Raw genomic sequence first — 15,762 nt, 5'->3', positions numbered from 1 at the left:
TGCTGCACGTGCATGGAGTCTCACGCGCCAGGAAAGAGGCGGAGCTCCCGGATAGAGAAACTATTTGACTAATGAAAACATGCGATGCACTGTACACTGGATAGAGCTTTGTGATTACAAGGGAAAAAAGAGCTATATAAGGAAAAATAGCTAATCTTAATCACATTTTATTCAGAATAAATAAGCTAAATTGGGCTAAAAATAACGAAGTGCTTCCTCAGTACAGAAGTTACTTAAAAAGAAGTGAAAACCAAAAAAAAAAAAAAAAAAAATTATAAATTTTTTTTAAAAAGTATTCTGCTATAGTGAATAGATAAAACACAGCATACACAAGGTTAAAGAACATGGTGTGGTTTTATTATGGCAGATGAATAAGGTTGGACTTGTGGTTATGCAGAGACCTCTGAAAGCATGCCAGTTCCCCACAGGTTTACAGGGCCACTCCAAACTCTTTCTCCTTTCCAAACCACATTCCTCTACTAGTTTTCTGATCCTAAATGATTGTCGCAAATGACTTGGCTATTTACAATGTATACAATTATGATATTATGTACAAAAATGAAAATTAATTAGTTTAAACAATTATCTGGGGAAAATTACAAACAAGAAGGCTATATCCTATTATAATGGCCAAACATTAGGTAGACCATTTCCAAATTCTTTTTCACACAAAGGTGACATGCTTTTACAACATTTAGAAACCCATTGCACATCTATTGCACATTGCAAGTTACATTAGATACCATACCTTTGATAGTAGACTATTTTAATTTTGAATCAATAACAAGCATTGCATGGAATTTGTGGACTGTTCAACAACTTGTGACCTAGGGCTAGTATCATAGCCCACTGTTTCGTGTAAAACAAACTTACACACTTCACAAAAATCGAGTTGTACACTCCAATAAGTAATCTGAGCAGATCCGATACATCAAAGGATATTTGTAGTATAACATTAGCCAACAGAGAAAAATCTCAAGGTTTTTTTTTGTTGTTGTTGTTTCTTTGCATCCAAATCATCTACAGGGTACAAATGTAATGCTCTCAAAATTCTCCAATAAAATGACCGATAATGATCACCACTCGGGCAGGTAGTAAAGTTTATGTGGTAGTCTAGCTTAGATGTACTGCAGTTGAGAACATTTGTAAGTGGGGCTGAGAGAGAGAGAACAAATATATAAAAAACCAGCATGTATCATCCTCCCTCTTCACCAGTCAAAGTCAACAGTAAGTTGTTGAATAGTCCTGTTAGGGAGACACAGCACAACACAACACAGCCATCACAGTTACAGGCACATGAACCAGAGATGTGATGCAGACAGAGCACAGTGGCTTCTGTTATCAACATCCTATTTCATACAGGGGCAAACATGAGGCACAGGTATAACTGAAATTTCTTTCTCATCTGTTGCATCAAAGCCAGACAAAACACATGAAGAAAAGATTTGCCCCTTAATTTTAAGTCATTTTCCCAGCTGGATTTCAATTTTATGGTAAATTACCAATAATACTGTTACATAATAAAGACCAATCTATCCGTATAACATTTTTAAATGAAATATAGATTAGCGAAAGGGACTTGAAGTCCTCCAATCTCTTTTTAGGAAAGAAAGCCACTGCATGGGCTCGGCAAATAAAGTCTTAAGGGATGTAATTAAATGGAAATCTCCCACAGCAGGTTGGGAATAGCAGCGCAAAGAAACTTCAGAAATAGACAATCTTACTGTATGTGAATATAAGTAATACCTATCTAAAGGATTTTGTGGCACTTTTTACTGATCTAGATAACAAACCCTATACGACCATTTTAAGACCCTTTTTCCCCCTTTTCTGTCAGTGACATATTTACATTGATGAACAATGACAGAATACAGTGTTTAAGGCAAAATAAAATATCAATGCAGAAACCATTTGGAATAATGCAAATTTTACAACTGATCCACTCAAATCAGTTTTGCCTGTAAACATGCATATATTGATATGCTTTATGTTTTCTGGTAAAGGTGAGGGAAATTACTGGTCCACCACTGCTTATTTTGAGCAATTGTGCATCCTCTAGTTTATGCAGTACATTCCTAGCCAAGCTTATCGAAGTTCATGCCTCATATTTTTACTACAGGGCCTAAGGTCAGCTCTTCTGAATAAAGCAGCACGCAAGTTCACCTCTAATTTCATTACCAGAAAAATACTGTTATGATATGCTTATGATAAGTTTTGATGGTAATATCCCATGAAGAATAATGATAAGACATGCCACGGCCATTTGAAGTAGAAAGGAGCGCATAAAGAGACAGATAAAGGTATTGGATGAATAGTTAGTGCCTGGTAGTTACTTCATGAAGATACCATTGTAAGCTATGAGACCATAAGGCTATTTTACTGAGATAAAGCACCTATACTGTTAATATAAGACCACTGCATGGGAAAATAGTAATTTTCCTAGAGGTGGGTGATATCTGATAGCACCAAATAAATCAAAACTTAATCTTATGCTTTTCTGGAGTTCTCTTTTAGCAGCTCTTAATGCACATCTGTAGGGGCAGTTTCTCTCCTACTCCGAACACCTGGCTGGTACTGAGCAGGTATTGAACACTTGAGTATTTGGTTTTTGCATTTTGAGATATTTGCACCGTATGCTACAAGAGAGCCTTTAACCGAGAGTACAGCAATATTAAATAATCATACCTGAATGCCTGAGATTACCCACCCCCTGAGCTGAGATTAATTTCAAAGCCGAATAAAATCTAACTACAGTACTGTTACATAAAAAGAATAAAGAAACGTTATGCTGTTTAGAGAGCTTACAGAAATAGCATTCAGCTACTGCAATCTGTTTGAAAGCTCTCTATGCTCTTTGCTATGTATGGTTGAAGTGCTGTTGCTGACTTCCCAAACATTGCTAGTAGTATGGCAATGTAGATTTTGAGATGAACAGTGCCCCCTTCAGGGGACAGGCTGGCACACTTTGCCTTTTTATGGCATTCTTGTTTGCCGAAATGATATTCTGGTAGAAACAAGTAAGAAATCCAAGGTGTTTTTGAGGTTCATAGTAATCATAGGCTTTAGCATGCAGTTTAAATTTTGGGTAGACAATCACTGACGTGTATGGCCAGGCAGACATGCTTGATCAGCAGCAGCGCTGCTGCACACTCATCACTGCAGAAGTCTGCACGTAAAGGTGGCGCTCAATTGGATGTGCTGTTTTCCACTATTTAGAAGGGTGGGGTGAATGCTATTTGTGCATAATAGCAATTAGCAGTTAACACCTGCTTCCTTAAGTTGTACTGTAGGCAGCAGTGGAACAGTAAATGCTCATGAAAAGAAAAACATATACTGATTATGCCGTATGTAATCTGTATAGTGTATATGATCTGCAGGTACAAGCATTATATATTTCTGTTTGTAACAAAAGTACCTATTTGCTTGTGACTAAAAGTATCTATTGGCTTTTATGACACGTTTTATAACAAATATTCTTGCAATGTACATACATTATTATATAAACAGGAAAGCAAAACGAGGTGAGCCAACCAAGAAAAATGACTTATGTTCTCTGTTAGAAGAATACAGACATTTTTAGTCATTTATGACATGAAGATGTATTTCAGGAGTTTGCATTAGGACCTCTGAGTTTTGTCAGAACCACTGGAGAGATGAAAGAGATCCGTGAAGGCTCAGTATATGTTTGTGTTCATAGCGTGGGCAGTTTGGGCTCTGCCTCTTTTTCTGGTGATTCAATATAATTGGCTGCCTCCTGCAGTTTTAGCAGCATTGCCATCTGCAATAAAAAATAAAAGACAGCGAGGAGAGAAAGATTAGAAAGACATAACATCACAGCACTAGTGTGTTTAAGTAAAGGAATTAGCTCACTTTCCATCCTAATGAAGGCACGTTGGTATTTTGAACAGCATCTACTATATGTAATAGTGTTCATAATACAGTCTATCTATGCTTGCATTAAAACTGTCACAGTAAACTGTGGCATATTCCATTTGCACAATTCCACTATAAATATCTCCCTACTGAAACACATACTTCTCTCGAAATGTTTTGTTTTGACAAATATTGGTGTAACTAACCAGTGGGTCCGACTCCATGGAGCTGGGAGGGGTTTCTTTGTGGGGCCGCTCGTCTCCAGCTTGGCTAGGGCTGGCTGGCCCCGTGCTGGGTGGAGGCAGATGGAAGAGCTTGGCCTGGTCCTGCTGGGCAGAGGGCCAAGGGAGAGAATCCCGCACCCACTCCACTGGGTCCTCCCACACTGCCTTCTGACCATGTGCCTGTGCCAGGAGAATACGCTGATCACATATGCATATAATGATTAAAGTATAGAAGAAATGTTCTACAGAGGACCCAGATTGCCATTTTGATGAGCTAAATCAGCTCAAAAAAGCCTCAAATAGCATTGAACAACAGATTGAACAGATGTCAGTTATTTCTCTATGTTCTGTTGAAATTTGTGATTATGTGCAATGTCCTTATATGTGCAATATCCCCAACTGTTTCACTTTTTGGCTACATACAACGTTTACAATGTTTACAGTTTAATATTATGCTTACTAGTTTAGAGTCCATTTATAATTTTGCACTGTCTTTTGTGTTTTACTAGTCTTTGCAACTGTATATTTCATTGTATAGAGATGCTTACAGCACTCTTTATGCACATGACAATAAAACTTGAAATTTTAAAACACAAAACTTGAAGAAAGCACTGACATTCTCTGTGTAGGTAAGACCGAGAGTGATGCTACTGACATATTTGCTATCTGAAAAGCTAGAGATCATATGTTCCACTCATTATGCTTACAGATTGTTTAAAAAGCAAAACTGTACTGATTTAAGGCTTATGGGGCAGTCTGTAAGATAGACTGACGCACCTTGATACCATCTTTGGCTCCCTCCTGCAGGTAAGGAATGATCGAGTGGTTCCACAGGTCAATGAACCAACAGCGAAACTCCTCTACTGTCACTGGACAGGACAGGAAAAAACACGGCCCTACAGCCCAAACACAAGGACAGAATAACATGTATGTAAAATGGAAATAATTTCATAATTACTATGGTATTGTTCAGTAGAATGTCAAACGTTACTGTGTGAAATGGAACAAACAAAGCCAAGTTTTGATTTCAGTGTCTTTTAAGTTGATCTTAAAGTACTAGCCTACTAGCAACAGGCTTCTAGGATGCATGAAAAACTGCTTAAATTCTATAATTCTTTAGCGTTCATGTTAAATTAGAAATTAATGGCCTGATTTTTCAAAAGCTGTTCCTGTTAAAAAGCTTCTGTATTACTGAGTGATTAAAACTGATTTGTAATCACTAAAAGTCTTACCAATGAGGAAGTCAGAGGTGCTGTGCTTCTCCAGGAAAGTGTGGAGGTGATACCAGAGCTTGGGCACCCAATCTAACACCCGCAGGAGATCCTCATTCGTCAAGCTTCTGGGGTCCTCTGCTTCCATTAGCTTCCTGTGCAGATAGCGCACTAGGAAGCCATTGGCTGGCTCCACATTATTGGAGAACATAACCATCCTTCAAAGTCAAAGGGAAGAGAAACTTTAGAGGATGACCTTGACAATAATGCTACCTTTGCTAACCATGAACAAAAGCCAATGCAGAATGATAAGCAGTGTTTGCCAATTCTCCCCCATTAGCTTCAGTAGTTATTAGCACCATTATTCTTTCTGATGAATAACCACTTTATGTTTGTTATAAACACAAAAATCAGGATTCACACCAACAAAATCTGAATAGTGTTTTTAGGTTTTCAATTATTTGCCTTCTGTTTCTATAATTTGATTAGATATGATCCAGCATTGGCACCCACCTGAAGCTAAGGTGCAGGCTGTGGTTGGGGGTCATCTTCACTGGCTGATTTGTGGTCCCTATAATGTATGGACTAAGAAATGGATATTATAAATATTATTATTTCCTTGTCTTTAAAAAATGGAAAAAAGATGGAGTAAACTGTAGCATTCACTCACCATTTGTGATATTTACATGTTAAAGCACCATTAACTAATTCACTGATGGATGCAGCATCATGTACATCATCAAGCACGACAACCAGTGGGATTTCAGATGTACTAGTCTCCCGGTCAATCTGATTCGCCAGATTAGACAGGTAAAGTTGGAGATCCTGGAAATAAAAAAGAGAACTCAAATTAAGAACTACAGGTGGGCTCATATTTTGAGGAAAGTAGACCCAATATTTAAATTGTAGGTAGGTAATATATCTGAGGGTGAGTCAAATGAAAGTGTGATATAAATGATAGAAATTAGAGAACTTTTTTCTAGAGGAATCCAGACACTTGTTAAGCCCTGGAACACTTGCACTGAATGAAATGGAGATTGTGTAGAAGAATTATGCACTTTTTTGATATCTATTTGCAATAAACAATGCAAAATCAATAAAAAAATTAAGACTTTCATTTGACTCACCCTCGTATTAATACCTTTTAATAGATTTTACATCTATTAATATATACACACCCACTTTTTTGGTAAGCTGCAAATCATATGTTTTTCAAACTCAAAGTTCATTGGTTTTAGACTTGCTTTTATAGATGAAACAGACTGGTGTTATCTTGCCATAGAGTTAAATTAGTAGCTGATAATGGAGGAAGTAAGAGAAAATATGCTAATATATGCATCTTTGTGTCTTAGCAGCTCACCATCACACTATAAATTCTCAGATTTTTTAGGATGCATGGGAACCCAGTAACTGTGTCATATTTAACACAATGTTGAACAAACAAAAACAAAACATTTAAAACCTTGTTTTATTTAAAGAATTATTTATTCGTGGCCAGTGTTCAACGTGACATAAAAATGACATTAAAAATCTACTTTTACTACAAACACTTTTGGGAATCCAGACCTCATTCTATCTGATCAGTGCAGTTTACCTTGCAGGTTTGACGGTGCATGTTGAAAGAGACTGCGATGGCAGGGGTGATCTCTCGGGCACTGCGCTCCACCAGGTACTCAGCGAGGCGGGAGGAGAGGTAAGTCTTCCCTGTGCCGCTGGGTCCTGACAGGATCAAGCGCCGGTGCTTCAGCAGTAGACTAATGTAGTGCTGTATCATAGGCTTTGGGACAAGTGTCTCAAACACCACATTGTCCACACACTTCTCCTTCAGACCTGCACATGTACAGTGGAGATAGAGATGCATGTATAATGGCATTATGGAATGTCACAACTTAGACACACTTGAAGAGCTAACTAGGGAATGATATAGGTCTCTGGTCTCTAACTAATTAAAGCAGCCTGGTAAATGAACAATATATAATTAATTTGCACTTAGTACAATTTTAGTTGGTTCTAATGCTGTGACAATAAAGGAAATCCTCTAGAATCTTTACTCCTCAGGAACATGAAACCAAACTCTTTCATTTTGAAGCTCTAACAACAGAAAGACACTGGTGACGCCAACAGTGTCCACAGAGTGAGTGAATGAGTTTATCTATCTGATGTTTATCTCAATTGCAGCCTCACATGGTCTCTATAAATTGCCATGACTGCAGTCTGTTCTGAAAATAACCACTAATTCAATCTTGGAGGAAAAAATTTTTTCTGGTGAAGATTCACACAAGCTTCCTGTGAAGAGCTTTCAGTGTGTGCACCTCATCATGGTCAATGCAAGAAATCAAAAATATTTTATTTTCCCCTCTTGCTTGAGAAAGACCATTTAGAAAACAGCATTTAATTAAAGACGCAACCAGCATTTTCGGGGGCGAAGCACATATGCGCTACAATTGTTGCCTAAGCAATCTTCTGTTTAGACAAGTCTCAAGATGATATGAGCCAAATTTGGCGAGGACAACATTTGGAGGAGGAGCAACAAAAATGGCACTTAGATGGAAGCATTTTCGGCATGTTATTGTAACCTTTGACCAGTAAGTGGTGCTGTCACGAAATGTGCTGCATAGCCTCAGGGCATGGTCTTGAAGATGCCTACCAAGGTTTGTGTCAGTGTTCAAGGTATTTGCTGAGATACAGCCTTATTTCCTGTTTGGTGGCTTCAATAATTTTGATAATTTTTTAAGGCTTACTCTGAAAATGACATGTGCCTAATTTGGTGATAATTGGATAAAATTTGTAGGTGGAGTAGTGAAAAAACAGTTTTTGACAAAATCCAAGATGGCGGAAAAGCTAATTGACGTCATAGGGTGCGTTGAACTTGGCTCGACCCAGGGAATCAAGGAATGCCTGGCTTTTAAATTTTGGACACACAGTTCAAATGCTATGACCATAAACATACTTCCAAATGAGGCCCAACTTTGACCCAAATGTGGTGCTAGAGCACTGGCAGTAAACTTGGCCCAAATTTGGTCAGAATGTTCCTTAGACCCTCCCCAATCAGTGTGGCAAATTTCACAACTTTTTACCAGACATTTCTACGGGCTGCCATAGACAACCTAGCCAGAAAAAGAAGAAGAAGAAGAAAGGGTAAAATAACAATAAAGTTCCTATGCACCTTGGTGCTTGGCCTCCTAATTCTTTGTAATCAGAGTTACAGAGACTGTAAATCTCAGAATTTGCTTTGTCTCCCAGACTATTGAGTTATAAAATAATGTGAAGCCCTCAGAAGTTCCCTAAAGCTCAAGCCAAGAAAAGTTCAGTATTTTTCTTGTTATAATGATCCACAACTACTGAACAAACACATTCTATTTCTGGTCTTTCATATTGAGACTTAGGATCTTTCACATATGCAGTGTTTAGTCCATTTGTATCAAACCCTGGTGTGTTTTCCTCTTTGGTGTGGTTCATTTGTGCAGGTGAGAACACAGCAATCTCACTCAGATGTGGACCAAAATAACAAAATAATCCTTGAGGTGGTCTCAGTATGGTTCCAGTCAAACTCTGTTGCAGTTTGATCACAGTGAGTAAACGATTCGACTGAAATGTGATGTGACATGGGATCGGGACTGATGAACAATAAGACAAAATAAACAGTGGCTGTGAGACACAAAATGTTATAAACTAGTAATTTCTATAATTAGCTAGTAATATATTGAGTGGCAGAGGTTTGGTTACTTTTTCCTTTGTCACATTTCTGACCAATGAATGAAGGAGTTTTACACATGCGTTTTTCAGCCCTATATGCTCCTCAGCCCAAGTAACCCGCTTAACCTGTCTTTACCCACTAACCTTTGAGAGCCACGTTGATGCAGGTGGAACTCTTGCTAAGGCAGCGTACTGGTGGAGTCTCGGGTGGCTGAGCCCCTAGCACCCTCTTCAGATGACTGAGGCTGTAGCTGTAGATGGAGTCCTGAGACAGGCCCAGGCTGGAGCTCGGGTCCACCACTGATAAGTAGTCCTGGACGGACATAAGGAAGAAGTTGAAGATGGAGAGGAGATTAGTGTATTTTTCAGACTTAAACAGCAAAATGACATGATAATTTTTGTATAATCCTAATGTTGTTATCTGTATACTTTTTGTGTTATCGTTATAACACAAAAAGTATACGTTAGGGTTAACCAATATGTTAACCAGGCTGCATATTGAGGATAATGAATACTTTACAACAGTGGTTGATGTAGCCCTGCAACTCACTTTAAAAGCTTGGCAGATGGCAGAGTCAAGAGTGCACCAGTCGGTCTGCCCACTGAGTTTGACCAGGCCAATGAAGAATTCCAGTTGTTTAACCTCCTGTGTGAAAAGATTAGTGGTGTAAACTCTGTAGTTAAACATCAATGTACATTATGACTGGAAAGAGAATATAAAATCTAAGGTACTGTAGTAGTGAGACATACCTCATTAAAGACTTGCTGGTTGGGTATGCGCACTAGCACTCTGACAAAGCTCTCATCCTTCTGCAGGGTCGAGGTAGGACTTTGAAATACGTCTGCCAGAAAAAAAAAAAGTCATTAATTTCCAAAAATAAAACATTTTCTGTGAATAATATAACTGAATTGCATTTAATTATTTTGTGTCCATATATTATAGTGACCGTCTAAAAAATACATACGTTTTATATATTTGTATCCTAAAAAGAGATCTTCAATATTCATTACTCATATTAACAATACTCATTCATTCATTTCATTTATCTTCATTAAGCTCTGGTCAGGGTTGTGGTGAGTCTGGAGCCTATTAGGGAACATGGGGCATGAGGTGCAAATTCACATCAAGGGAATCTAGTGTAGGCAATCCACCTACTGGTATTTTTTTTGGGAGGTGGAAGGAAACCGGTGAAGCCAGAGAAACTCACACAGACATGGGAAGAACATGCAAAACTCCACACAGACAGTAACCCAAGCTCAGGATCGAACCTGGGATCCTGGAGTTGTGCGGCAGCATGCTACTCCAATTGAGACACATATAAAGTATCTTCTGTCCTGTGTGATAGCTGCTAAATCTAATATGGTGTGCACAGACTGTATGTTTCACCTCACCTGTGTTTAAGCTTTCAGTTGCTCCCATGCTAAAGGTTTTGCTAAGAGATGCCACAGATTGCCGTGGTGACAAGGTGCCCAATGAGCCCAGCCCAGAGGACTGGGAAGTGGAGCTTGGAGGTCTGGAGACACCCGTCTTCAGCTGGTCATTTTCTGCCTTCAAATTTTCTACAGTCATCTATATGAAAAGACATTTAGAGATACTTAATCTCTACTGTTATGCAACGTCTATTGTTGTTCTTTATTTACTAGCGTATTACATACATGGTGTGGGTGTGTGTGTGGGTGTGTGTGCACTCTGACTTTCTTCACACACCTGCATCTTGCTCATGGCTTCTTGTAGCTGCTCCAGCTGGTGAGCAGAACTAAGGGCCTCCAGCCGAATATCTGTAAGTTTGCGTTCCTTTTCCCAGAGTTCCGAGCGCAACTCAGACACCACCTTCTCATCAGTTTCTGTGCCCTCACTACTGTTGCTCAGTCTGAGGTGAAAACACATTTTCTTTAAACCTTTGCTGGTGTTTGTAAATGTGGTCAACATTGCTAAATGAGGTCAGATAAAAAAACTTTGTATGAATTGTTAAAACTGAATTATGGCTAATAATCTTGAGAAATCGTCTCTTACCCAGAGGAGGAGGCAGAAGTGGGCTCATTTAGAGAGAATGGTGTTTTTTCCACATCGTGATGGATTTTAGGGGAGGACGGAGTTGAGGACTCCGGGGTGGTAATTTCCTCTATATCCGAGTACGACTTGGAGCCCTTTTTATAGAAAGCCCTATTAAAGGAACTTCTCAACTGCAGAAACAGAAAGCAGAACCATATATGTTAATGCATGACTCCTGCTTAGTGTAGTCACTGATATAACAACTGATATAGAACAAGTAAACGAAGACGCACAAAGCAAATGATGAAGCACAAAAAACTCATGGAATGAGTAAGCATGTCTACTTATTGTGATAAATAAGGATAAATGTCCTTGTGCATAAGAAATAAGAAAGGCAGCATTTCAGATCCAAATTTCAATATTCAACACTAAGACTTTATAAGCATGACATTGAGTCTCCTCACAAGGCAGAATCAACTACAGCAGCTGTTGTAAACTGTAAATGGTGACAGTTATATCTAATATAACATCCATATTATAAAATGCTGTGAATGCGAATTAAAATATGATAAACAGAAACACCACAAACTCACATGTTAAACAATATTAAATAATAGTTTCATTTACTGTGAAAGCATGATCTAAATGACCTGGTGAAGGTACAGACTTAGTCTTAACACATTTGAGCTTTGATTTAATTGATCTTAATAGATTTTTGATACAAAAAATAAATCTGCTTTTTCAAATGCCATTAGAGTATGAGTCATTGGTGTTGAATGGTAAGGACTCATCAGAGAAGGAAGGGTCAGAAAAAAAAGTTTTTTCTGATTGGGTGGGAATGCTGGGGATTGGGAAAATCACTCACCTCATACACCTTAAAGGAGAGAAAGGGAAGGCATAGGAAAAAGATCAGACTCATACTTAATGTTGTTCCCAATGAACAATGCAAGTACACAATAATGCACATACAGACAAAGAGAGAGAGATGGAAAGATAGAAGATGACAGGTTGAAGTTTTTTAGATTATCTGTGTTTTAAATTACAGAGGGGACTAAAAGACAAATAAATATATAGTTGGGTGACAAATTTAAGGAAAAACTAGAGGCTCTGTTATTTTGCTGCTTAACTGCCATTTGTCCCTAGAGGAAAGAGTCACCGAAAATCAGTAGAAAGTTATCCTGACTGATCATCTTTACGCTATGATGAAACCTTTCTATCCTGACGGGAGTGATCTATTCCAGGATTACAATGCCCACATCCACAGGGTATGAGGGTTCACTGAATGGTGAATGATGAGTACGAAAATGATGCAAATCATATGCTACTAGCTTTGCAGTCACTAGATCTAAAAACACCAAATGAGAGAATATCTTTTGGAAGAACGTTGCAGCGTTGAAGCATTGCAGCTCTTCTGGTAGCTCATGGTGGCCCAACACCTTACTAAGATAATTTATTTTGGTTTTTCCTTTAATTTGTCAACTGATGAGACATTCTTAAATAGTCTTCTAGACTGAAGTCATTAATTCATCAGTGATATACCATGCACTGAACAAAGACCATGTGTATTGATACCATGTTCAAACATTGCTTCATTATTTCAGCTATATTTTCTAGTTTCAGTATGAAAAAAGTGAAAAGTGAAAAATTCAGTTTGCAGAGGCTACGGATAAGTATAAGTTAACACACTTCTTTCTAATATTGTTAAAAAACTGTTCCAAAACTGCACTGTTGTGTGCTAGCTAGTACTATGAAAAACTGGTATTATGTATTAACATCAAGTTAATAAAGAACAGTAGTATAATTAAAGGTAAGAAAGTGCCTGGCAGAAATGATGTTAACTGTGCAACCGTGGCTCTTGATGCGAAAGTCAAGGTTGAACAATAGGGAGGATTACATAAGTAATAGAGTAATAGAGTTATAGAGTTTTTCACAAAAAAGAGTTTTACATGAGGTTTTGCAAATGTTGTATTTTGTTTATGTTTATATATATATATATATATATATATATATATATATATGAAAAGGCCAGTAATTCTACAATTCTTTTTTCATTCCCGATTGAGCAAAGAAAATGGTGGTATTTTCAGACCCGTCATCTTGTAACTGACTTGCATTTTGCTCAGGGCAACTGAGACCTGCATATGACAGGCAGATTTTAAATAATTTGTGTATAAACCAACTGTAATTTTGCAATGAATGGTCATGTGACCCTAAGACAAGAGGTAATTCAAAGTGTGTCTGCACACACTAAGGGAAAAATTTGATTTAAAAAAGGTCTTTTAGAAGAATTGAAATTTGTGGACAGATAAACCAACAAAGCAATGGAAAGTGCAATTACTTTAATGTGCTCACATTATCACAGATACGGCCAAGAAAACCTGCTGTGGTTAGAAAAAAAGTTGGCCTGACTGTCCTCTGTCCAAAAGTACAAAAGAGCAGATTATGCAAGAATCATCTTACCCAGCTTTTCTTCTTCTTTTTCTTGGCATCTTGTTCCTTCAGGCTACCCAAGCTAGAATGACTGGTGATACTGTTCATGCTGGCAATGCTCTCAGATGAGTTCTGCCTGTTAATCTGTAGTTCTGGAAAGAGAAAGACAGTGATAAGGAATGGAGAGTGAGCCCATTGTTTTGGTATCAGGAACAGTACTTATTCATTTTTGCCACTTAAGTCAAACTGATCAACCTCACTGTTTGCATTAAAAGGTCCAGACCTTTGGGTGTGGAGTCAGGGTTGTTGAGTGCTCCCTGGATGATAACCTGGGCCTCTGTGTTCTTGGATTTCAATATTTCAACGGTGTCCCTTAGGTCCTGTAACTCAACATCCTGCAAGTACAAGACATACGAGATGCAGGTATCATTGACATGCAAATTTGGTGAATCACACTTTAAACATTGTATTTGCTGTAACAAAATCCTATTATGTTACAGTCTTTTATTTTATTGAACTTAATGCTTGTGTCTCACTTTCTCTTTCTCACCTTTCTATCTTCCCCATCCCTCCCGATTCTACAATGGGCTAATGGAAACACAGTCTGATTGTCACTCTCAATGCCTTGAGAGATAATACTAAGTGCCTCCTGAAAGCATGAGCTCATTAGTAGAGAAGTGTAAGTGCTTTATAAAGCAGAACACTTAAAACATGATACTGCTGCTTGAATTGAGCCGACTTCTGCCACCAGTTTTTCAAAGTGGTCAGAAAGACCAACCAGACAGACATTCTTTATCAATCCTCTTGAAGCAGACACCCAACAAGAGCACCAACAGCATCTTTCAATTCACATCAAGAGGCAGCATTTGATCTCACTCAAAACTAAAGTTCAAATTGTACTAGCACATACGAAAGTTATTTGTAAGAGGCAGATTCAAGGATAACTAAATGAGGACACAAGTACATTTTCATTGACGTTCTGGAAACCATCTTGAACAACAACTACCACTCTAAAAAAAAATGCTGTGTTAACTGTATCCCAATGTGGGACATTTCTCTAACCCAGTGCTGTCTCAATATACAAGAGAACACACCTTGGGTTAATATGTCCTTGACATTATCGGGTTATATGAAGATCTTCATTCAAAAACTGGTTCATTATGACCCAACTAGGGGTCATTTTTATTCTGGATTGTTCAGCCTACTTGTGATTATTTATGACCCAGATAGAGCATTTTTAATTAGAAACAAATAAGCCAATAAGAACTTTTGCAACGATCACAATTAGTTTGTAAAGCCCCTAAAGCAGAGTTGTTCGAACTGTGGGGGTGTGGTGAGGGGTGAGATGGAAAATACCAAAACTAGATATGTAAATAGCCACTGTCAACCTTTGCACAATCTGCTTAGGAGCTCTGCATTTTAACATTGGCGTATGCTGGAAAGAACTAAAACATGCCAAAAGAGCAGTAAAAACAGCAGATTTGCGCAGTCACGCCCCTTTGGAAGCCACACTCCCCATCCCCCATTTCATAGTAGTAATGCACTGAAGTGGGCCCTCACTTTCAGTCAAGGTAAACGGACAATGTTTTGAGTTCACAGATAATGGTCAAAAATGGCACTTTTTGACCAAGGTTGAAATTTTTGCTGTTAATACCAGTGATGTTAATGGTGACGATAACTGGACAGAGCTTAAGACGCTGTTTGTTTGCTTTGCTCTCCTTCACCGGTCAGCACTCAAACACATTCAAACACTTTGCAGATCAATAATGTGGGTCTAGGCATTATTCTTCTTCAGGGTTGTCAGGTCTGCTGTATTATTAGACTCTTTTTTCATGTTGTTCTATTTTATTTTTTTAGCCAGTTAATCATAGGTAATAAAAGCCCTGGGCAAATAGGATGACCTGGTCTGTTTTTATAATTATACGCTGCAGAAGTTTGAGTATTGACAAGATTTTTTTTTTTTTGTGGGTTGGGGCGGTTGGGGCAAGTTCTCAGGAAAGTGGGCCTCAGGGGGAAAAAATTGATGCCCTAAAAGATATACATAAACATTATGCAACACACACACTTACCTTCTGCTCAGAGCTGACAGACAGGCTCTGCAGGCGAACGGTCATAAGCGTCAGACTCTGTTCAAAAGCTGCCACCAGGTTGGCCTGCAATAGAATGCTAGCATTAGTGATGGACAGACACTGACACACATAACAACACTGAGTACACCTCACACACGAGTGTGTGTGTCTCCATCCAAGCTGGAGAGAAGGATGGGAGAAGACAATGCAGAAAGGCTGTGGAACATGGAGGGGCGAAGTGATGAGGTGAACAGAAATTGACCTGG

The 15,762-nt window shown here is 38.4% G+C and overlaps 1 protein-coding gene across 4 annotated transcripts in view; it reads right to left on the bottom strand.

The window, feature by feature from the left end:
• Positions 1-335: 335 nt before the first annotated feature.
• The window catches only part of nav1b (neuron navigator 1b), a 66,911-nt gene continuing 51,484 nt past the window's right edge, over positions 336-15,762 (bottom strand). For all 4 annotated transcript variants that reach the window (XM_053232046.1, XM_053232049.1, XM_053232047.1 and 1 more), the window contains 16 exons: positions 15,497-15,580; positions 13,711-13,822; positions 13,458-13,579; positions 11,019-11,188; positions 10,713-10,875; positions 10,397-10,574; positions 9,755-9,846; positions 9,555-9,650; positions 9,149-9,317; positions 6,903-7,138; positions 5,979-6,133; positions 5,822-5,893; positions 5,330-5,526; positions 4,875-4,993; positions 4,080-4,277; positions 336-3,778 (listed from right to left, as the gene is read on the bottom strand). In XM_053232046.1, coding sequence (XP_053088021.1) covers positions 3,692-3,778; positions 4,080-4,277; positions 4,875-4,993; positions 5,330-5,526; positions 5,822-5,893; positions 5,979-6,133; positions 6,903-7,138; positions 9,149-9,317; positions 9,555-9,650; positions 9,755-9,846; positions 10,397-10,574; positions 10,713-10,875; positions 11,019-11,188; positions 13,458-13,579; positions 13,711-13,822; positions 15,497-15,580 — 2,250 coding nt within the window. In that variant the 3' untranslated portion in view covers positions 336-3,691. The remainder of the gene's footprint in view (positions 3,779-4,079; positions 4,278-4,874; positions 4,994-5,329; positions 5,527-5,821; positions 5,894-5,978; positions 6,134-6,902; positions 7,139-9,148; positions 9,318-9,554; positions 9,651-9,754; positions 9,847-10,396; positions 10,575-10,712; positions 10,876-11,018; positions 11,189-13,457; positions 13,580-13,710; positions 13,823-15,496; positions 15,581-15,762) is intronic.

This window comes from Pangasianodon hypophthalmus, chromosome 2, assembly GCF_027358585.1.
Source record: "Pangasianodon hypophthalmus isolate fPanHyp1 chromosome 2, fPanHyp1.pri, whole genome shotgun sequence".
NCBI classification, from domain to species: Eukaryota; Metazoa; Chordata; class Actinopteri; order Siluriformes; family Pangasiidae; genus Pangasianodon; species Pangasianodon hypophthalmus.
Note: the sequence above shows the minus strand (reverse complement) of the source record. Positions and strands in the feature narration are given on the sequence as shown.